The sequence below is a fragment of the Phoxinus phoxinus genome (genome assembly GCF_949152265.1).
Source record: "Phoxinus phoxinus genome assembly, chromosome: 3".
In the NCBI taxonomy this organism is placed as follows: domain Eukaryota; kingdom Metazoa; phylum Chordata; class Actinopteri; order Cypriniformes; family Leuciscidae; genus Phoxinus; species Phoxinus phoxinus.
The window spans coordinates 38,980,409-39,003,521 of NC_136878.1; the positions used below are offsets into that span (position 1 = coordinate 38,980,409).

The following is a 23,113-nucleotide window of genomic DNA, read 5'->3' on the forward strand; positions in this document are numbered from 1 at the left end:
TCAGACGACTTCTATCCTAGAAGATAGGGCTGTAACGATTAATCGCGATTAATCAAAATCCAAAATAAAAGTTTGTGTTTACATAATATATGTGTGTGTATTGAATATAATTATTTTGTATATATTAATACACACACATGCATGTATTTATTTGAGAAATATTTGCATTTATATACTGCATATATATTTTTATATGATTAATATTATATATAAATAGAACTATTTTATATATAAATAACACATTTTTATTAAATATATACATGCATGTGTGTGTATTTATATATACAAAATAATTATACACAATACACACACATTTATTATGTAAACACAAACTTTTATTTTGGTTTTCGATTAATCGCGATTAATCGTTACAGCCCTACTAGAAGATCATTACAAATGAACATGCTTTGTGTGACATAAGCAACACATTATTAGCGGTGTCAAAGGCTGATCATATCAAGTAACGTTACGTCTGTCTTTACAGTCCAATTCACACCCCATCGAACGTCGTGCTTCGGCGGATCAGTGTATTACACCTGTCGGAGTCTTTCTGCGCTTGTTTATGAAGTGGATTGCTGTAATCTGATGACTGTCGCCATTGGTTTGCGTCTGTCAGTGTAGTGATTATTTGGCCTGTAGAGAACGATACATAAAACGCATTACCATTCTGATACATCGACTTGTAGTCGACCCTGTATAATTCGCCTATCCTCAGCTTCTTCTGAATCATTTTTGGGTTCAAACATGGCTGAATAAAACCAAGATTTCTACTTGCCATTGTGTAGCATTTACTACAGTTAATGGCAGGATAGGTGATTTGTTCCAGAAACAAAATTTTTTTCATCCGAATGTTATGATACAATGTCCTACCTGCCTGTTAGAATGTATTGTTATACCTCTGTGCACCTGCGTGCGCACTGTGCAGACATCACACGTCATCAGCGCGTTTCATGCTATTGCAGAGTTAGACAGACACCAGTCACCGAGCACCGAAACCGCAGCCGCCCTTTACAGTTCTTCCTGAACTGGTGTCCATTCACACCACAACTACTGTCATTTGAAAGAGATGGAACCCCGTGACGTTATACTTCGTGACTCGAATTTATGCTTTTCAATGGCAACGTTATCAACGCTGAAATGAATCTGCAGCAGTCACGTGGTACAGGTCACTGCCCTTTAAGTTATGTTCATTATTATTGTAATGTTATGTGCTTTGAGACATGAGGTAGTATAATGCTTGATTCTTTTGTTTGCTTCATGTGTTTTGAAGGTGTGGTTTGAGACGCTCTGAAAGGGAGGGAGGGATCTTATGCTTTCAAAGCTAGCTCGCTATTGCTAGCCTCTCTGAAGATTGCCTACCCTACCTTTAACCGAGTAGATCAGGCAGTCAGCGCTGGTGTTATTGAGTGGAGGCGGGGACTAATTTTCATATTCATGAGTCTGGATTTTACAAGAAAAGGTTTAAATATGTCATTTTGATTATCAAAGATAAGTTTAAGGGATAAAATTGACTGCAGGGGGGACTGTAAGTCATTAACCATTCTATTGTATTTCAGTTATTGTATTTTTTTCACATTTTTATAAACTGTTAATTATTTGTTGATCATTTATTGCATTTCCTTTTAAGCATTGTATCCTTTTCATAAAACGTCCCTGTGCACACATGAATCATAAATAATTCAGATACAAAACTCACTTTTAATAATTAATTTCAAGCAGCAAGTTCAAAGACTCAAAAAACTTTATTGCAAGTGTACAATATAAACAATGAGGAAACATTGTTACAGTTGAATGTCCATCAGAGAGGTGTTCTGAGCAAACCGAGACAGATGAAAGAAAACTACATGGGGGGGAAAAAGCATTTTAAATGTCAACCATTTATCTTGTCATATTTCCTCTTTCAGCGGGCAGGGGTGAAAATCACTATAAGCATTAGTTTGAAAATCAAACGTCCAGTGTTGCTTTTCTACTTTTGTTCAATGATCAAATCAAGACAGTTTGGAGTTGATCATTACCTGAAACAACAATTTGCTGTTTTATATTAAAGGGGATCGTTTTAAAGCACAACAAGGCCAAAAGTGCAATCAATATATAACGCGTTCCATCACAGAATAAATAGTTCAGTACGGAGCAGATGATGCCAATCTGACTGACAACAGAAACTTTTAAGTACTTTTTAAAAAATGATAATCGCTGACTAACCATTTTTTCTGATGGAAGTTTACATGATCACTATGTGCAAGTCAGACATGGGAAAGAGAAATCCAATGTCTCTGAATAACACAAATTTCAATATAATGTGAGAGACAATACTGGCGTTTGCTTTAATACACTGACATAATTCTTAGTGAATGGTACAAAATAGCAAAAGATTAAAATGCTAGAATAATATTACAGTATTTCAAATAAATAAAATCAAAAAACACACTATAGGGATAATTGCTTTGACGTAAAAAAAGAAAGAAAAGAAAAATCAAGAGCTCACTCACCAGTAGTTTAATTGATGTAAGCTCAGCTTCACACACCAAACATTTCTTTAAATTGATCTGAACCCACTGGTAAATCATGCAAGGATATGAATCCAAACTGTATTATACAGTATATTTATGGTTAAATTGTCACCAGTTCTGCATGATTGGCACATGCATTGTATTCCACATTTGGCTGCATTAGTGATGGCAACAACTCGAACAGCCGATGCTAGGGGACTCTTAACATATTCCAAATGTGCAAATATTCGAGCAGTATTGATTCTGAATCTTCATCGCTACTATTACAGCTGAACGTTGAGGCATATTCCTGACAGACATCCACATTCTAATAACATCAGTTTTGCAGTGAAAAAAAAAAAACACCTACAAAATTACATTACTGAATCTACAAAAAATATATTTACAAAATACAAAAGGAATGATTTGATAAGAGTAAACCTTGAATAAACCACTAATCCATTTTTGTGGAAATGGAAACACAAATTTATGTGACTCGGGAACAAGAAGTTGCTGGTAATGCGCGTTGAATCGGTCCGCGCAGATGCTCGCGTGGAGCTCGTGAACGTTGGCAGGAAAACAAAACAAACAAAACACACCATTGTCTAACCAAACCTGTAAAAGACACCATTGTCTAACCAAACCTGTAAAACACACCATTGTCTAACCAAACCTGTAATACTTGTGGAGGTAAATGCATATCTGTCGGAACTCAAGGGATGTTGGCATGACGAAACCTGAATCGTAAAATAACAAACGCACACGTTGCACAAGAATAAGAACATCACAATCCAAGACGATGTCATAGATACAAATAAACATGCGTGTGACTGGCTTTGGTTGCTGGTTACCCCCCCCAAAAAAACAACAACAGGACAAACCAGTCGCTTTTGGACAGGGCTTTTGGTGACTGCTAATATGCCACATGGCAACACTAAATGTTAAAGGGATAGTTCACTGAAAAATTTTAATTGTCATCTACTAATTTCCATTTGTCCAAAACCATATTGTTTTTGTTCCTAGAATGTCCAAGGCAAGCTGCTTTTTTTCCCCATACAATGAAAGTGAATGGGAACTGGGACTGCCAAGCTGCAAAAAAGCACCATAAAAGCATCGGAAAAATTGTCTATTTAACTCGTTCCCTATATTCAGTGTGGCCGAACAGACTAAAGATGCAAGATCTTCCCTCCGCTGTGGCGCTCAAATGTGATTGGTGCTTCCACATATTTAAACTTGTTGTATCAGAATCGCTCTTGTAACATGACGATGAATAGCATTTTGGCAACACTTAAAACAAAGTGCTGTTACGCACCTTAAAATGCCGTATTTGAATATGTACAAACCGTGAATAAGATTTGAGAGCTACAATGGAGCGAGATTTTTTTTGGTGAATAGCAATTTACACATTCAGAAGACACAAAAGTTCTATAAACCGCTTTTATGATGCTTTTTGAAGCTTGACAGCCTCTGGCCATATAGCGTTCACTATATGGAAAAGAGCAGCGTGAACATTGTATTCAATTTCTCCTTTTGTATTCTATGGACGAAACGGAAATCATACAGGTTTGGAATGATATGAGGGTGAGTAAATGATGACAATTGAAATGTTTCGCAGAATTACCCCTATGAACATCGAATGGCGTGAACCACGAAGAGGTGAGAGGTTGAAGTATTTGGAAGGCTTGTAAACTGTACATTGGCGCTGTGTCAGTGTCATATAACGGCTCTCAAGCAGCCTGGCAGAATCGTTGGATTTTACGTTAAGGCCACCTGATCGTAGTTTGACATTTTTGCTGATGCGATCATGAATTGCACTTAGGTAAAGATATGCATTTGGTCTCGCTGCTTGATGAGTGCTGAAACGTTGGAATGTAACAATGAAAGTCTTAAGGATGTGACACGTTGTTTTGTGTGACTGACGAAAATCTGTAATTGTTTTTTTGTCCCAAAACGTCCTATTGCTCTAGGAATATAAAAATGACATTAAAATGGCTAGACTATAAAACTGCCCAAACCATCAAACAGGTTTTGGACTTTAAAAAAACAAAAAGTGATAGAGTTATCGGGTGGACAAACAGTCCTTTATCACACATTCATCTCCATATTTTAAAGGGATATCTCCCCAAATATGAAAAATCTGTCATCATTTACTCATCCTCATGTCGTTCCTAACCTGTATGATTTTTTTTTTCCTCTTTGGAACGAGATATTTAGAAAAATGTTTCGGCTGTTTTGTCCATATAATGAAAGTGAATGGGGTCCAAAACAACAATGGACCACACCAGCCTTCATTGATTGGACACAAAAACACTCGAAGCCTTCTTTTTGCGTTCCACAGAAGAAAAAGACATAAGGGTAAGCAAATGATAACAAAATGTTAATTTTTCGGGTGAACCCGCCCCCCTTTTTCACTGGTGTGTGTGTGTGTACACAGGAATACTCAATGGCATACTGAACACACATCATATATCTTACGTTCTGTCTGTCGTAGCTTAACTGTTGCTCAGTTACAAAAACAAAACAAAAAAAAACAGGAAAATCTGCATAATTTTGACATCAGAGCAAAGCTGAGACCGCTCTCCATGCTAATGGCTCAAAACAGCTGGTGCATAGGCAGTTCACACAGTGATTCTGTGACGGAGTACTCTTTAGTACAATAATAGCATGTCATTTGGTGGGCGAAACATTTGTTGTGTTTCTCTCTGCAGATTAGGGATCACCTGGATGTGAAGTATGAGTTTGGCCTTCCAGCCATTTCCTCATTAAAGGCTATTTTTTCTTGACCGCGGCCAGTTCTTTCTGAATGTCAGCGAATTTGGGACGATTCTCAGGTTTGTACTCCCAACATCGCTGCATGATCCTGTACACCTCATCTGGACACTTCTGCGGGCAGGACATCCTGTAACCTACATTATACACAAACAGTGCTGATTATAAATCAATAATTGATAGTGGATATGAAAGATTATTAAAAGGAAGTTACACTTTATTTTAAGGTGTCCGTGTTACAGTGTAATTATACATTTAAGTACCGAGCAATAATAATAACTGCATGTACTTACTAGAGGGTAAGGGTCAGGAATAGGGTTTGGTTTAGGGTTAGTTGCATGTAATTATGCATAATTTATAATTATTAGTACAGTTGAATTAACATGTAAGATATGTAACAAAGACACTGAAAATAAAGTGTCTAAAAGGCAAACAGTGATTTTGTTACAGGTTTTATTCAGAACATAATACAAGCGTACTGCACACTGCATACACCATACAGCAAGTGTGTGAAATAACTGTGCACAATACACATTTCAAACTAGTAAATTTTTATATAATTTGATTTTTTTACCAATAATTAGTTAAAATATATTTTAATTAAAGGTGAAGTATGTAAAAAAAATAGCTAATACATAGATGAGTAGTTTTAAATTTCTCCATAGTTTAATTTGATTATGTTCGCAATGCTTCATGGGATTGTAGTTCTTGCCATCGCTAAAGCCGTTAAGTACACAGTCTTGTACTTTTGTCTTGTCCGATTTTCAAAAACATTTTTGATTGATTAATTTTGTAGTGTTGTTGTTTACCTCATAACTGAATTGGCTTGTTCATGGTTTATAACCTCTTTAGAGACCATGCTAGCAATGTGCTAATTGATGCCAGAAACATGCTAGCAACATAAAACATGTTAGCAAAGTGTTATATCATGTTAGAATCATGTAGCAATGTTAAATTATGCTAGCAACATACACTCTAGCAAATATGTTAAATCATGCTACAGACATCCTAAAACATGTTAGCTTTGAAAAACGTTTAAGCTTTAAAACTACTTCAAAATTCAAGCTTTAAAAATTTCTTCAAACTTTCTGGTCAGGCTTTCTCAAGCCTGCATCAAAGTATGTTGTGACAAAATTAATGAAAAAAAAAAAAAAAAAACACTTCGGTGTAGTGAAGTGCTGAGTCCCAGCTTAGGACCCCAGTAATATGCCTGATCTAAAGCTGTTCTCGCGATTCTTAATGTAATCAATTAATAATAATTTGTTACATTTATATAGCGCTTTTTCTGAGACCTCACCCTGTAGCCAAAGACCGGTTGCCCACTGAAGCTAAGCAGGGCTGAGCCTGGTTAGTACTTGGATGGGAGACTCCTGGGAAATCCAGGTCGCTGCTGTTAGAGGTGTTAGTGAGGCCAGCAGGGGGCACTCACCCAGTGGTCTGTGTGGGTCCTAACATCCCAGTATAGTGACGGGGACACTATATAGTACCGCCGTCCTTCAGATAAGACGTTAAACCGAGGTCCTGACTCTCTGTGGTCATTAAAAATCCCAGGATGTCCTTCGAAAAAGAGTAGGGGTGTAACCCCGGCATCCTGGCCAAAATATGCCCAGTGGGCTCTGTCCATCATGGCCTCCTAATCATCCCTAAATCAATCACTGTCTCCTCTCCACCAGTAAGCTGGTGTGTGGTGTGCGTTCTGGCGCAATATGGCTGCCGTCGCATCATCCAAGTGGAGCTGCACATTGGTGGTGGTTGAGGAGATTCCCCCCCCCCCCTTCTATGTAAAGCGCTTTGAGGTCTCAGAAAAAGCGCTATATAAAAATGTAACAAATTATTATTATTTATTTTTTAATTACAAGCATGTCATAATTAATTCTTAAACAGAATTATGCTTGTATCATATTTGTTATGATCATGATGTACTGCTTGTGAACTTGTGATTTAAATCTTAATCTAAGAATATTAAATCATCCAGATGCTGTGAAAATTGCCTTTTCGATTGACAAAGAGTGTGCAAAAAATATCGTAGATGGTGACCGTTATCTCTAATCATTTCGGATAGCTGTATGCTAAGCTGCTATGTAAGCTAACTAAAACGAGAAATGTTTAATGTCACAATCTATAGCTTTGCTTATATACCAGTATATCAAACGTAAGTTAAAAGACATTAATGGTCGTTATAATGTAGTTCAAACGACATATATAATAAAGAGATTTTGTCTGATTTGTAACCAGGCACTTAAGCAATTACCCATAAAACGAGCTTTGAACCAATCAGATTGCTTGGGTCCTCACTGTTTCTGGGTCCAAGCCTAGATTCGTTTCAAATGAGAATACTTTTACCCGTTGAGACATCATGCCTCCACAAACCCCTCAAGAGCTGTGATTGGGATGTTAGATTTGGGGGAGGCACAACTCGCAAAAGGGGCGTTTGCAAGGTTGTTTGAAAATATGATTTATTTGTCTAACTCAGTTAGTGTCGCAGAAACTACATACTTCACCTTTAAATCAAATATAAAAGAAAAATGTACTATTGTAATAAATGTAAAAACATTTAAAATAAATGAAAAAGTTAAAAAAATTCAATTTAAAATAAATTAAAATGTAAAAATAAAATCTGGTTCATTTACTAAATAACGAATCCATTTGTTACCTTTTTCAACCTGTTCTCGAGCCTGCTGGTTGGTCATGCCCGGGTAAGGACACACTCCTAGGCTAAATGTTTCCCACAGGAGGATCCCATAACTCCACACATCACTCTCCGAGCTGTATCTCCCTGTGGTTTAAACAACATGTCAAACATCAATCTGGATCCACCACTTAACCAAAATATACAAATTCATAGCAACCAATTCACTCCAATTATGTTTGTAAAGAGAATCATTTTAGTGGCGGAAGTAGCTTTAACCAACGCCGGCACAGACACCATGGGGTGCTTTACCATAGTTCAGTGCTTCCGGCGCAGTCCACTTGATTGGGATCTGTTTCAGTCCTGATGAGGAGTAGATGCCATCATCCTCTTGTCGGGACATCCCAAAATCGCTGATCTTCAGCACATTGTTCTCTCCCACAAGGCAGTTGCGAGCAGCCAGGTCTCTGCAAGATTGAGAGAAACTGTAATATCACGTAATGAATAATGCAATGCATGCACTCTCAGCTCGCAATCATGACTCTGATTGGACAATTCACATCTGCCAACAAAATCATCTACGGGAAAATTGGTCTAAACTGGTTTCAAATTCAAGTCAACTTCTGCCAAAAAAACACAGTTGTCGGGGACTGGAGTAAACAGTCTAGGGACAATTATACTGTGATTGCAGTTATGAACACCCCCAGTCTAGAAAAAGTGCCCAATGAGAGCGTCCGCGGCCAAGTCAGGATCTTAAGCCTTCTGCTGTCAAGACAGCTGGTGAGAATATCCAAAGATTCTCTCGGCAGTTTCACAAAACTTCAGAGTAACAAAGTGACTTTGTTCAACTGCAGAACATGCAGCACTGTGTGTGATATTGATTTACACATCACTCTTAACATGGGTACAATACAAATACTTCCACAAAAACAGGACGAGGAACAACACATTTTATTCTTACACTCTTAATGTAATAAAAAAACATTGATGGAAACATGTAATTCACACATGCATGTTTGTCTCTTTTTCTTTAAATGATTCAAATAAATGTAATCTTATGTACTATTTAATCTATGTGCCTGATTCATAGCAAAAGCTTTTACATAAAGGTTTCTATTACAACTTTATATTCTTCATAGAATCCTGGAGAAAAAAAAGATCATGTTTTCCACAAAAATATTAAGCAGCACAACCGTTTTTTTTTTTGTTTTTTTTACCATTTTACCGAATATTACTATTTTTTTACAGTATTTTTGATCATATAAATTCAGCCTTGAGACTTCTTTCAAAGGCATTAAAGAAATTTTTACAGAACCCAAAGGCTTGATCGATAGTGTACACATCACCTAGTACTAGGGCAAATACAGATACATGTTATAATAATAACTATGTGACTGCTACTTGAAACTAAATTTAGCAAGCTGACATCATTTTAGGACATAATGAGATTCTTTTTAGGCTGTTTACACGACAAGGCTGCACCAAAAACGAAAAATCTTTTATTTCGCGTTTTTCGCATACAGACAACGTTGTCAAAGCGATCCCAATTCGCACGGATCCACAAAAACAACTTAAAACACTGTATTATGCTGCCAAAAGAAACACTAAGTGTTTGTAGTTAACACCGAGGCGATGACGGTCTCGTTTAAAAAAAAACGTGCACTTTAAAACCATTTTCAGGCCCTAAAATACCGCTATCGTGTAAATGAACAGCCCTAATAACGCATAAACGCATTCTGTTTTTAGATGAAAACGGTGTTGAGTAAACAACCCCTTAAAGACACTCTCCGGTCCAGACATTAAACAACTGCTATTGAGTGTTGAGTATGGCACTGATTGAACACTGGCTGGCTAGACCAAAAAAATAAATGATGAGTTTTCATAATCACAACATTCAAAATCTTAAAGGAATCGGCCCTTAAAAAAAAAAAAAAGTCTACAAAAGCCGATCATTCGTTTGTAACGTCTCTCTCATACAAGGAAGATGATTCTATCTATTCTCTTCATCCCCAACCGGTGATTTAAGATTCTAGTCCACAGCCACTGCTGTGCCTCTCGCTGGCATTTATGCTGAGCTGACATCCTCAGCTACACAACCATATTAGGTTGTCACATCCCAAAAATTGCCTTGCTGACATGAGATGGAGAAAGACAGTGGGGGGTAGCGGAGGAGAGAGGGCTGATCTGACAGAAAGGTGCTCAATCCACTGTCGCCCCTAACATGATCATGTCTGATAGTAAATGGATTTTAGCGGGGTGCTGATAGAGCGCCCAGAGCTCATTTCTGAGCGGCATGTATTCAGCCGGCTGGCTTTAGCCTCAAACAGCACAATGCACCAAAGCCCATTTCACAGTTTAAAAATCACCACCAGAAAGAAGCAAGACGAATCGGACAGGAAGGTGCCGCTAGGTCCTGATGTTTTAATGGGTGGCTGAGCTGTTCAGATAAAGAAAAAGTAAGGTACTCTTGGGCTAGTTGGATGGTTTAAGAAGGTATTACTAAATATAAAACATCAAACACCAAACTTACATTAGTTGATAAATATATAGATATTTATAGCCTTCATGGAATGATGTTAATACAACAGTGAGCTGCTTTGCTGTTGCCATTATAGGTAGTTTCCTTCTAAAGTTGTGTTCACACTGCTAGCAACATGCAGCTACAACGTGACATGATCCCATTCGTTTCAATGGAGAGCTGGCGATTTCCGGAGTCACGAGCGACAATTACCATTGGTGACAGGATGTAGGCGAGTCCAGCGACAAAGATAAGATACGTTTAACTTTATGCAAATGAATAGCGACTTTTGGGAGCAACAACCAATAGGAGTGAAGTCAGTGGAGCGCACGTCATCCGTCACTACATCCTGTAGTGGAGAGTGTCTCGGCAAGATGGAGCGATATCAATTTGTGATATGTCTCCGTGTACATACTAAGGCTTTGACTTTTTCCCCAAAATCATATTCGAAGTTTGTTTGTTTAATATTCTAATATATATTAATAATATTTTGACCATTAAATGCCTTCAGTAAGACGTATTGGTGTCAAACTAAAGTTGTATATATTCTGTCCACCAGAGGGCAGTGTATCAGTCAATCTCAATAGGCTGGCAATGATGTTTTCAGAAGAAACACACAGTCACGACTGTTTTATTTTTGTTTTTGTTTATCAGACCCTGGATTAAACACAAACGTATGCTTTCGACAGGTTTTATCCACTATTCGTATAAAAAAATATATTTAAAAAAAATCGCCACCATTGTTTTGGTATACAAAATAGGCGCTAACTATTTTACAGGAGCCCAGATGACCAATAATAGCCTTGCTAATGATCTCGCGATTCACAACTTCACCAGGCGTGAAAAAGCCTCGGAATCTGAATTGAAGACAACGTTTAAAAGCAACCACATTTACAAAGATAATGCACATAACAGGTTAGAATATTAAAGGCTGCCTAATATTCATTCGAATATAATACTTTTTTTAAATATTCAAATTATATTCAAATAACGAAGTTTGGAGTCAAAGCCTACATACGGGGGTACTCGCTGTGCTGAACCGGAATGGTTTCATGAACCCAGATTGACCGGTGCTTGCGCTTTCGCTGCAGATAAATAGCCGCGATAGCAAAGAGCACTCGCTGTTTCTCGTATATCTTTAATAATAAGCATTTTATGTTCTGATTCCATTTATATTTAGTCTTTTCCCATTCAAAATTAGTTTTTAGCGGCAAAGAAAACTGATTTGGCGTCTACAACATGGAATAACATCCGTGAACAGGGCTGCCAACTCATTAATGCTTGTTATTTAAAGGAGTACACAGACAATAACTTAGATAGATGAAGTGACCCGTGACCTTTCGTGATTACGTAATGTTCACAAGATGAACAATTCTGGTTAAAAAGTATCTAATTTTTCTTTTGTTTTTAGAAAATGACAGATCGTTTCGCTAGATAAGACCCTATTCCTCAGCTGGGATCGTGCACAGCCCTTTTGAAACTGCATTGATTTGGACTTCAACAATTTTGGTTGCGGTTTAATAAGTCCATTGTGTGGAGAAAAATCCTGAAATGTTTTCCTCAAAAAAACTTAACTTATTTTCCACTGAAGAAAGAAAGAATTCATGGAATTCTCGTGTATTTCACTAGGTCATATCAACCAATCATCATAGAGATCAAATTATGTCAAATCAGTTTGAACTGCTACCACTGATAATGTACCAACTACCTTAATTATGGAGAGTAGAGATATTGAATATTTGATCACCAACAAGATTACCAAGCTACCATTCAAACATCAGCTACAAATTAAAAATGAAGGAAGACCCCGTGCCTAAGTTGGATACAGGCTAAAGCAGGGCTTCCCTATTCTAGTCCTCGCGCCTCCCCGCTCTGCACAGTTTGTATGTCACTCTCATCTCATCTAATCATCAGCTTGTTAGAAGAGAGCTCCATGAACTCAGGTGTGTACCGATTGACAGGGTCCCTATGAAGTGTTCACAGCTCCCTACTCCCCTGAGCATAGGATATCTGTTGAAGTTCATTTGACAAAGTGTGTTTATTTGCAACATCCTGCAATTTCAAACTGAAGATGCGCATATAAGAGGAGTTTTACAGTTTGATGCAATAATATAGCTCTTTCTGTACATAAATATGATATAAATGACCATACTTTCATTTAATATACATGTGTATAATATATCCATATAAATATTAATTCATTATAAATTTCACTTAATCTTATCGGTCCAATTCAAAAGCCCTAAACTAAATGATAAATGTAGAGTATGTTGCGATGATAAATATGAAAATAAACATAATTTGGTAATATGTATTTTTTTCTTATTTAACCCGTAATCATATGCATACAAACACACCTGCTTTGGATTGGAATCTGTCTTAAAGGAACACTCCGACATTTTGGGACTTTAGCCTATTCACCTTATCCCCGAGAGTTAGATAAGTCCATACATACCTTTTACATCTCCGTGCGTGCTATGAGTCTGTTTGACGCACCCACCGCTAGCCTAGCTTAGCACAAAGACTGGATGTAAATGGTTGCAGCTAGCATACTAATCCAAATAAGTGACAAAATAACGCAAACATTTTCCTATTTACATGTTGTGATTTGTATAGTCACAGAGTGTACAAAAAACAAAGTCACATGAGACACAGACATATTTTAACCGTATAAATACTGGGAACTATATTCTCTGAAGGCGAAGCACTGCTACTTGGGCGGAGTGATAACCGTAGCACCTGAGACGCGCCGTGGTGAGGAGCAGAGAGTTCGTTCAGAGCGCGTCTCAGGTGCTGCGGTTATCCCTCCGCCCTATATTCAGGGGATATAGTTCCCAGTATTTATACGGTTAAAATATGTCTGTGTCTCATGTGACTTAGTTTTTTGTACACTCTGTGACTATACAAATCACAACATGTAAATAGGAAAATGTTTGCGTTATTTTGTCACTTATTTGGATTAGTATGCTAGCTGCAACCATTTACATCCAGTCTTTGTGCTAAGCTAGGCTAGCGGTGGGTGCGTCAAACAGACTTATAGCGCGCACGGAGATGAAAAAGTTATGTATGGACTTATCTAACTCTGGGGGATAAGGTGAATAGGCTAAAGTCCCAAAAAGTCGGAGTGTTCCTTTAAGATGACGAAATACCTTTGTAAATCCACTTCTTAGTGCACAAACGGTCAAACTCACCCCTCAACTGACTATAGACTATATTTGACTATAATATATAGAGCGGGGAGGCGCGAGGACTAGAAATGGAAACCCCTGGGCTAAAGCAATCAGCTTCACTAAATGGTCGAGAATGTGCTCTTTTAATACAGATATTATCTCTTTATTGAGATTTTTGCTTCAAATGATAGGCTAAGTGAGCGAAATCATATTTATATTTTATTGCTGTATAAGTGATTTTCTTTTAATTGTCTTTTAAACGTGACCAAAAAAGTAATTTTAAAGCAGTTAACCAAAAAATAATAATTCTTGGTAGGGGGATCCCTAGAATGTTACAATTTAGTGTGCCTCATGTCCTAAATTTTTCTTAATGAGTTTATATAATAAAGTTCTATTAATGACTAGTAATAAAAGTAGTCGTTCAGAACATAGAGAGTGTACCCAAAGTGTAGAACGGCAAAGAGGTTCTGACAAAATACATAGATACAACAATAGATGTATTTCAAAAAAAAAAAAAAAAGACTAAATTTGAAGATCAGGAAGAAGGATATGATGACAACAAAGAGGTGAGCAACAGGGAGGAAGAAATATGAAGGACACATGTAGTGTATATAATGAGTTGCATTTGTAGGTGTTATTATAGTACAATTTAAAGATGCACCGATTGATCGGCTGATGACCGGAATTGGTCGAGTTTCACGTGATCGGCCATATGCCGATTTTATGCCGGTCAAATGCACTCGGGCGCTGCATGATTAACATGATCGTGCAACATCAGCATCACACGTGCACACGGAACGCACATGTAGGAAACTCGTGAATTACTGCCGTTTCACTCCGCAAACATGAGCGGCGCGTATTTCTTTGTTAATCAATGAGTGCATTCAGACCTGGAGCAGGAGCAGCGCGTGAGCGTCAAGCAGGAGCGGCGTGTTAGCAGCAGTGAAGCGGGGGTTTCGGCGCCGAGTATATTTTTGCTGCGCAGCTCACGCTCAAAATAAATATGATTTCACACAAAAAGTGCCCAAAAAGCACAGATTTTGCATGTCTAGTGTGTTTTAACAAGAACTGGAGTGGGCTATGTCAGAAAAGAAAATGAATATTTATAGAAAATGTACCCATTTAAACTTGTTTTTATTATTCAGTTTGGGTAAAAGTATATGGTGTTTTATAAAAAATCTATATATATAGAAAATAAATATTTGTGTGTGATGTAGTGGTTAGAAAAATGAAATCGGAATCGGCTAAAATCGGTATCGGCCTAGAAAATTGCAATCGGTGCATCTTTAGTACCCAAACACCTAACTCCTAGATTCCCAACTCCACCCAACTCACTAATTTTCAAACCCTGGTTACAGCCGTGTTGTGCCTCCTCTATTTTAAAACCCCCCAGACGCCACTGCTACTAATAACTGGAGATACATAAAAAGTAAAACATCCAGATACGGTAATGAGAAACAGGAGCAATTGTTCATGAAAAATTCACAAGAATTGTCCTACAAACAGACCGTTTTAGTTATGCAGAATATTGTACATAATATTGTTCACATTCTTTTCATTTTAACCGGACACGTTTTTTGTTAGGATAAGGTGTATCATTGTTAAATCTGAAGCTTTTCAGTTTTTCTTACCTGTGTATGCAGTTCTTTAGCTCCAGGTACGCCATTCCTCCAGCAGCGTCTAATGCAAACTTTACCAGTTGCTTTGTCTTAAGGTCCTCCTTTTTCTTTCTTAAGAATGATAAAAAGTCCCCACCTATTGAAAAATGGGAAAGTAAATGAGCTGCAGATGTGCAATAAATTAAAAGAGACACCAACATCCCAAACAAGTATTCGACAACTTTTAACGAGAATGGGTTTCGGTGGCTAATGGCTGAGACGAAGATCCAGTTTACTGACCTGTTACAAGTTCCATTACTATGTAAATGGGCTGCCGTTGGGTACAGACGCCTATTAACTTCACAATGTTCGGGTGATCATACTGCTTCAGGATCCTAGAGGTGGAGAAAGCATAAATGGATATGGACATGACCACATTATTTCATCACTCATTATTATTTTTAGGAGAATGTGAACGAAGTGAAGTTTGCAGAAGGAGAAAGTATGGCGTAAAGCAAAAGCATACAGCGGTGAATGTGTCTTCACCTGGCTTCTGAGAGGAACTTTATCTTGAGGTCTTGTGGTAGATCTTCCTTACAAGTTTTCACGGCCACTGGGGTTTTATCTCGCAGCGTTCCTTTAAAAACCTCACCAAAATTTCCCTGAAAACAACATTTGTCCAAAAGCACTTAGCATCTTTCTTCATATAAAATGTATAAAAAATACCAAAAAGAACAATGCCGTTTTTTCTAGACATACACCGTAACATGGCTGTCTGGACACACACCATATTAGTAGTACTAGCGACGGGTAATTTTAGACGACTAATTATCCAACACACTACTTGGTCAACTAGTTTTGTGTTTGTTTTGCTGTCATTTTTTAACAGACCTGTCAAACAGTCAACCTAATTAATTGTGAAAATGTGTAATTTTGTTCCTACCCTAAAAATCCTTCATTCATAAAGGGGTTAGTTAAAATGAAAATTCTGTCATCAATTACTCACTCTCATGTTGTTTAAAACCCGTAAGACTTTTGTTCATCTTCGGAACACAAATAAAGATATTTTTTATGAAATCTAAGAGCTTTTTTGTCCCTCCATTGACAGCTATGCAACTACCACTTTGATGCTTCAAAAAGTTCCTAAAGATATCGTAAAAGTAATCCATATGAATTGAATGGTTTAGTCCAAATTGAGAAAAATTTTATTCATATATATTCATTAACGCACACATCAGTTGTGGTAAACCAACGGAAGCTCAAGCATGTTCGCTTGACATCCGAGAACCAATGAGGTTCATTCTCGTGTGTCAAGCAAGTTCAGCTGAGCTTCTGTTTATGTTCACTGTCACTGATCAATGTTTATATGTAAATAAATGCCTACATTTTATGATCTCTTTATGAACTTTTTGAAGTGTCAAAGTGGTAGTTGTGTAGCTGTTAATGAAGGGATAGAAAGCTCTCAGATTTCATCAAAAATATCTTCATTTGTGTTCCGAAGACGAACGAAAGTCTTATGGGTTTGGAACAAAATGAGTAAATTAACGACAGAATTTTTATTTCTGGGTGAACTAACCCTTTCATTTCTTTCAAAATAACTCAATTGTGCTGACCCCAAACGTTTGAAAGGTAGCGTATGTATATCTCCATCAAAGTCCCATGGTATTACCATCTGATCACTGTACCATGGTACCACCACAGTATTTTCTGCAACGGTCTCAAACACAAGCACAATGGATGTGGACTTACTTTGCCAAGGAGTTCTCCGAGAATGACGTCCTCATGATTGAGAATCCATTTCTTATCCTGAGCAAACAAACAAAAATAGCAAATTATCTTTCTGACACACGTTCATTAATGAACTAATGACTCGTGCAGAGACAAACAGAAGAGAGATGCTGAGCGTCCTGTGGGTCAGTCACTGTGCTACGCCTCTGATGAATGATAATGATGCAATTATCACCTCATTCTCCAAAAGCACTCGCATAGACAGAGACATACTGGGATATCTTTTGAAGACAGAAACCTCATTTTATTGTGAAACCTCTACTTTTACAACATTATTTGACAATTAATACACTACTGTGATACAGCAATACACAGAGTTGTATGTACACAATCCATTTATCTTTGCAAAATAAAAACTCAAGGTAAATAAACCAGAATATTCCTTAAAAGTGCCCCTATTATGCTATTTTCAAGGTTCCTAATTTTGTTTTGGAGGTTTCCAATAGGTTTCATGGTCAAAAAACACTTTAGTTTTCTCATAATATACATTGCACATCATATAATTTCTCAAATAGTCTGAAAACGGTTCATTTGAAGATTCAGTCTCTCTAAACCCACTTTCCGAGAGCCTAATCTGCTCTGATTGGTCACACGGCCCAGTTGTGATTGGTCTACCGCGATTGGTCTAACAGCGCGAGTCGGAAACAAAACCTCTATTAGCATATCTGAATTTCAGCTCCGGATGCTTTTTCGGTGCTTGATAAACAGTTAAACGAATGATGCCGTTGGTTATTTAATATTTAGTATCAATTCCAGCGCGATTCCGTCCTCATCCTTTTGAAATGCATTCAAAATGGATTCGCAGCGCTGAAAACATCGTTGTCTTGTCATGTTGACATCATGAACCAAACTCTTCCAAGCCTCAGCTACAACTACAGTGTTTGAAGGTCAAAGTAGACATCGTTCACGGACACCCAATGAAAGCTATAGGCTGGAATTATGCAAATATGTTACACAAGTATGTAACAGTAAGCAAAACTGGAATTGCTGGCGACCCATTTCAACAGTTCAGAATCAACTCTTTCTTTTAGTATACGAAACTTAGTTTGTTGTGCACTTTGATCTTTAAAACTCTGCAGACCTTTTACATTTACATTACAAACAGCTATATTGCACACGGCATGAAATATAATATTTCAATACGCATAATAGGAGCACTTTAAAACACATTTACTGTCCATATCTTGTCTATGATTTTCTGTCAGTGTGTTTAATTCAAATTTTAGAGTTGACCCAAACTGCTTTTACTGATCACAAACTAATAGAGGATTCAAAGAGGTTCAAAGAGAATTAAAACATACACACACAAAAAAGAAAAATCCCTTTCTAAAACCTCAACATTACAGCAGTGGCAATGAGAACAGACATTTACCTCAACATTGATAATAGCATCAATTAAAGTGCCATCTAAACGTCATGAGGATGAGTGACCTGCAGTATTGGCATTAGCCTGGAAAATAATGCACTTCACTCAACATGCTTATTCAAGCAATGAAACAAGCAATGGAATTTCTGGGTTAGCTTAAAGCACCCACAAATTTCAGGATGATCGGGCCCATTTTGGTCCCAATTCTCCCCTTCCGACAATCCTAGGTAAAGTCATGATTATCTTGATGGTTCTACAGATTATCTTATCAGTTTTTCCTGTGGTGGGATGTGTGTTAGTGACTGAATCAGCTCGAAAGAACGTCGGAGCCACACCATTCTCAAGGCGCAAATATCCAACATGTTCAACATCAGAATTCCTGTTGTGTGGCCAAACAGAAAGCAAGCTGACGAAAGACCTGTCTCCACAACTTCACCTCAACCTTTTTCTTTTTTTTTCCCTCACAAATTTTCTGTAAAAAGCAGTCCAAACACTAAATATTACCATTTCTTCTCGCCCGTCGTCCACCATATTTGTTTACTCTAGTCTAAAGTCACCTTTGACCACGAGAGATCTTGCGAGATTTCCCGTGTTCACAGTCAGGACTCTGGTTGTTTGTGGATGGAACCTGTTAAGTGTGTGGTGTGCTGTCTTGGTCACATTACAGCACTCCACACACTAGAGGAACCAAAAAATTATGTTTATGGTCTGTCACATTTTGAAAATTGGATAAGTTTTAAAAAATCTTTTAGTGTGGCTTGAGTTCAGCTGTAATGCTGTAATTTTTGTAATAACAGGCCAGTTTTCACTCATTTGCACTTTTTTGGAACGATAAAGTTAAATAATAATAATAACAACAACATGATCAACAACATTATTATTATCTAATATTAAAATATTATAGATTTTTTTCATAATTTCCAGAATGTTCCTCAGTCAAAATCGGATAAATTGAAACTGTGTCAGGCGATCACATTTGTATAATAACCTAGTATGGTTAAAAATGCTTGGAATTATGTAAGTGTATGGAAAAATAATTCAATAACTCAAACTCAGAGACCCTCAAGATATGTTGAGTTTGTGAGGACATATTTCAGTCCACTCTGGCCCACTAAAAACACCACATTATGAGCCTCATGTTTGTTTGGAGTTTATGAGGTACACTCGTGAATAAATGTTTGGGGCTAGAAAGATTTTTTTAATGTTAATGAAAGATATATTTCAGCATATATTTGTATAAATATAAATAAATTTTAACATTATAAATGTCTTTATTTCCCTTTTAATCGAACGTTTAACGCTAAATAGAAATACTAATTTATTTTAATAAAAAACTCTTACTGGCCCCAAACATTTAAACAGTAGTCTACATGCTTCATCTGTAATTCAATTACAGTTTAATAATCACACATGACCATATTACAATTTCGATTTTGACAATCAAATGTGCAGCTCTACACAGTCTGAACATATCCCAGCATTCACAGGGGTGTGAGAGTGTTTCTTGAGTGCTGCAGCAGAAACAACATCACCACTATTATGATTTCAGTCAACATGTTCGGATGGAGAGCTTTACCCCTGTCATCAAAAACCCATCAGAGGAACAGCATGGCAGGTAATCATCCGACCTGACTGATATATACACACACGCACACACACACGCACACACACACACGCACACACACACGCACACACTTCCCGGGGGGAATCCAGCCAGTGCGGACCACTATCAAGAAAGGAGTCTAAAGCGAAATTTTCTAAACCACTACAATCTTTTTTCATAGCCAAAGAGAAATCAAAGTGCACACAGGACTTTACATCAGCAGGACAGGTTGATTTGAGAACTGCACTGCACGACATCCATTTAATATCAAATGTAGTTGCACACGTTAGGGGAAATGAGCAATGTACCCTCTGAATTTCTGTAATAAGGAACTTTATGGCTTCATATTGGAAATACAGTGATAGCCTCAGAAGTGGCACAGCAAATTACTACTGAGAGCAGAACAGCTTGTTAAAATGAAAAGAGACAAAATGTTTCACCTTTATGACGGGGTTCAAGAGCACGACCCCAGATTTCTTGGTGATGACTTGTTTAGTCGTGTAATGATGCTCTATGAGCTGTGGGATGGTGGGGAAGCCAGTGCCTTCAAATCTGTACTGATTCTGCAGACAAAGAGGCAAATGAAGTCAGACAGTTCAAAATAAAATATAAAATAATTACTTGGTGTATTTTTAAATATTTAAAAATAAATATAATATAATGTTTTCATACTACTTCACTTATTATTTAACCTGACAAAAAAAAAAGTATTTGAATGAGTCAGTGAGGCGCACATCTTTCTGATAATGTACTCACATCAGCAAACTGAATGATGAAATGTCTGCGCTGTCCGTCTGAAAACACAGACAGCACATATTCTCCAGGTTTGCCGTGGCTCTCGCGCACCAGGAAGTCTCCCTGCTGCCTCAGCAGCTCCTGGGCCTCTGTCCTGGGAATGGCACCGTGATACCACTCTTGCTCACCCAGCGGTTTCTCACTAGTGGGTATCACATCGAAAAACTGAAGAGGGACAAAACCCAGGAGGTCAAGCAGAGAATATGACAGGTCAGGATAGAAATGAGGAAGTGTTGATGGAAAAAGCAGCAGACTCGGTTCTGAAACTTACTGATGAAGAGCCCAGTACAGACTTGGGCGAGCGGATAATCCCAGCGATGGAGTGTCTGAGGGTGTCAAACTTTGATACCTTGTCTTTGCTTTTATCCTGAAATAAAATGTACGTGTCCATGACTAAGTTGTAATGAAACGGCAAATCAAATACTTGTGCAAGTCTAGCAGAAAAAGTATTATAAACGTTTTTTTGGGGGGACATGGTACAGTGATAAAACTATATCTTTATAGACCATTACTCACATTCCATAATAATAAAACATTGTACCATGTTAACCCCACAGATTTTTGGTACAGCCAAAGCACTGTTTTGTAAGACAAAAATCATACACGTGTTCAAGTATATTTTAATACAAAAAGTAAAAGATTTGAACAGACACATTTTTAGAAAATAAATCTAATTTACAATCCCTGCAGTAAAAGTTAAAATTTTTAAAAGTCTTAATAAATCATACTGTGCAGCAATAAAAAAATAAAAAAACAGCAATAAAACTGAGGACACACTGCCCTCTTCAGACAGCTTCAACACCAGCAGCATGTCAAATCAAACTATACCTTCATATTACACAACAAAATGCACATATATCTTGAAATAAAATCACAGCACAAACCAAATAAAAAAAATGTCAGGAATAAAGTGAAGGGAACAACATGTCAATATGTAAATGTCTAGGGGAGAAACACAATGAGTTAGCAACGCTAAAAAAATCTATATACTGCAAAGTAGTTTTTCTTGATGTTCTCAGTACTTTTATATTGTTTCACAGTGCAAATTTCTAAAGATTCTGAAATCAAGATACATTTACTTGAGAAGCAGAATTAATTACATAAGAAGTGTTACATTCCTGTCTTGTGTTGTAGGACTTTTATTTTGAAGTGTATTTTCTGCTCCCCTTGTTTCAGTGTTTCACCTGTGATTGGTTCCATGATACCTTGTTTGTTCCCATAGTTACCCTTGTTTGTTTCCATGACGATTAATCACCTCCACCTGTCTCTTGTTAGCTCCTTGTTATCCTGTGTATTTAAACCCCAGTATGTTCCCATGTCAAGTCTTGTCCTACATGGCTGTTTTGTTTGTGTCCTTTATTCTTGTTTTCTGGTACTAGATGGTCTGCTCCTTGTGTTATTTTGTTAACAAATATTATTACTGCAATCAGATCCTACCCTCCAGCATTAAAAAACGTCTTGTTTTCTATGAACCCGATCAAAATTAAGTGAGTTTCTGATTGTCGGAAAAATCCTCTTAATTCAAAGTTTTATTTCCTCATTGACGGATTTTTGTTTCAAGTGTAAACTCACTCAATTTTGTTCAATTTCTCAGAAAACAGACTTCATATCTTAATTTTGCATCTCAGGTATATGTAGATAATTGTATTGGAACGTTTAGATATTTGTAAACTTTAGCATATCAATAACTTCTCTCTGAAGCAGGGGAGTCTCAATACCAGTATATTTTTCTGTTGATATGAAAAATTGTGTACATTTAGCAATATAGCGGATGAATTGTGTATAAGATGTATATTATGTCATGATGAACTATATGCCTTTCTATGATGTTCAAAGCGTTTCTAATTCTAAGGATACTGATTTTTAAAAGGCAGACTGAGATGGCGAACAGGAACATGGATTGTGTAACATTAGCAACACATTATTAAAGATAACATTAGCTGTTTAATAACGTAGTCAAGCAAAAGGCTAATCATATGAATTACCATTATGTGTCAGACGTTGTAAAGAGCGATACCATTGTGCAGTGTTTACTATAGTAACTTGAGTTGACCGAGTGGATCTCTGAGCTGGTGTGAGTGAGGAGCTAATTTGCATATTTATTGATCCAAGTATACTAAATGAAGCAAGTGTGTAGAGTTACATTCAAACTATTTTAAGGCATTAATACTTTTTTTTAAATATGTAATTTTGCTGTTCAAAGAGGAGTTTTAATGGATAAAATTATTGTCTACATGGGGGACTATGACTTTTTAAGACCTGCATAAACCCTGTAAATGATATGCCGGTATGGCAGTAATTATGATTTAACATGCATATTAGAGATTATTATTCCCTTGTATGACTTGCAATTATTAACAGTCTTAAGTATTACATTACCGGTATTTA

At 37.1% G+C, this 23,113-nt stretch overlaps 1 protein-coding gene across 4 annotated transcripts in view; it reads right to left on the reverse strand.

Moving 5' to 3' along the window:
* Nucleotides 1-1,727: 1,727 nt before the first annotated feature.
* Nucleotides 1,728-23,113, reverse strand: part of fer (fer (fps/fes related) tyrosine kinase) — a 43,595-nt gene continuing 22,209 nt past the window's right edge. For all 4 annotated transcript variants that reach the window (XM_079608761.1, XM_079608760.1, XM_079608763.1 and 1 more), the window contains 10 exons: nt 20,997-21,092; nt 20,687-20,890; nt 20,371-20,493; nt 16,923-16,979; nt 15,720-15,835; nt 15,474-15,568; nt 15,207-15,330; nt 8,200-8,354; nt 7,912-8,034; nt 1,728-5,395 (listed from right to left, as the gene is read on the reverse strand). In XM_079608761.1, coding sequence (XP_079464887.1) covers nt 5,259-5,395; nt 7,912-8,034; nt 8,200-8,354; nt 15,207-15,330; nt 15,474-15,568; nt 15,720-15,835; nt 16,923-16,979; nt 20,371-20,493; nt 20,687-20,890; nt 20,997-21,092 — 1,230 coding nt within the window. In that variant the 3' untranslated portion in view covers nt 1,728-5,258. The remainder of the gene's footprint in view (nt 5,396-7,911; nt 8,035-8,199; nt 8,355-15,206; nt 15,331-15,473; nt 15,569-15,719; nt 15,836-16,922; nt 16,980-20,370; nt 20,494-20,686; nt 20,891-20,996; nt 21,093-23,113) is intronic.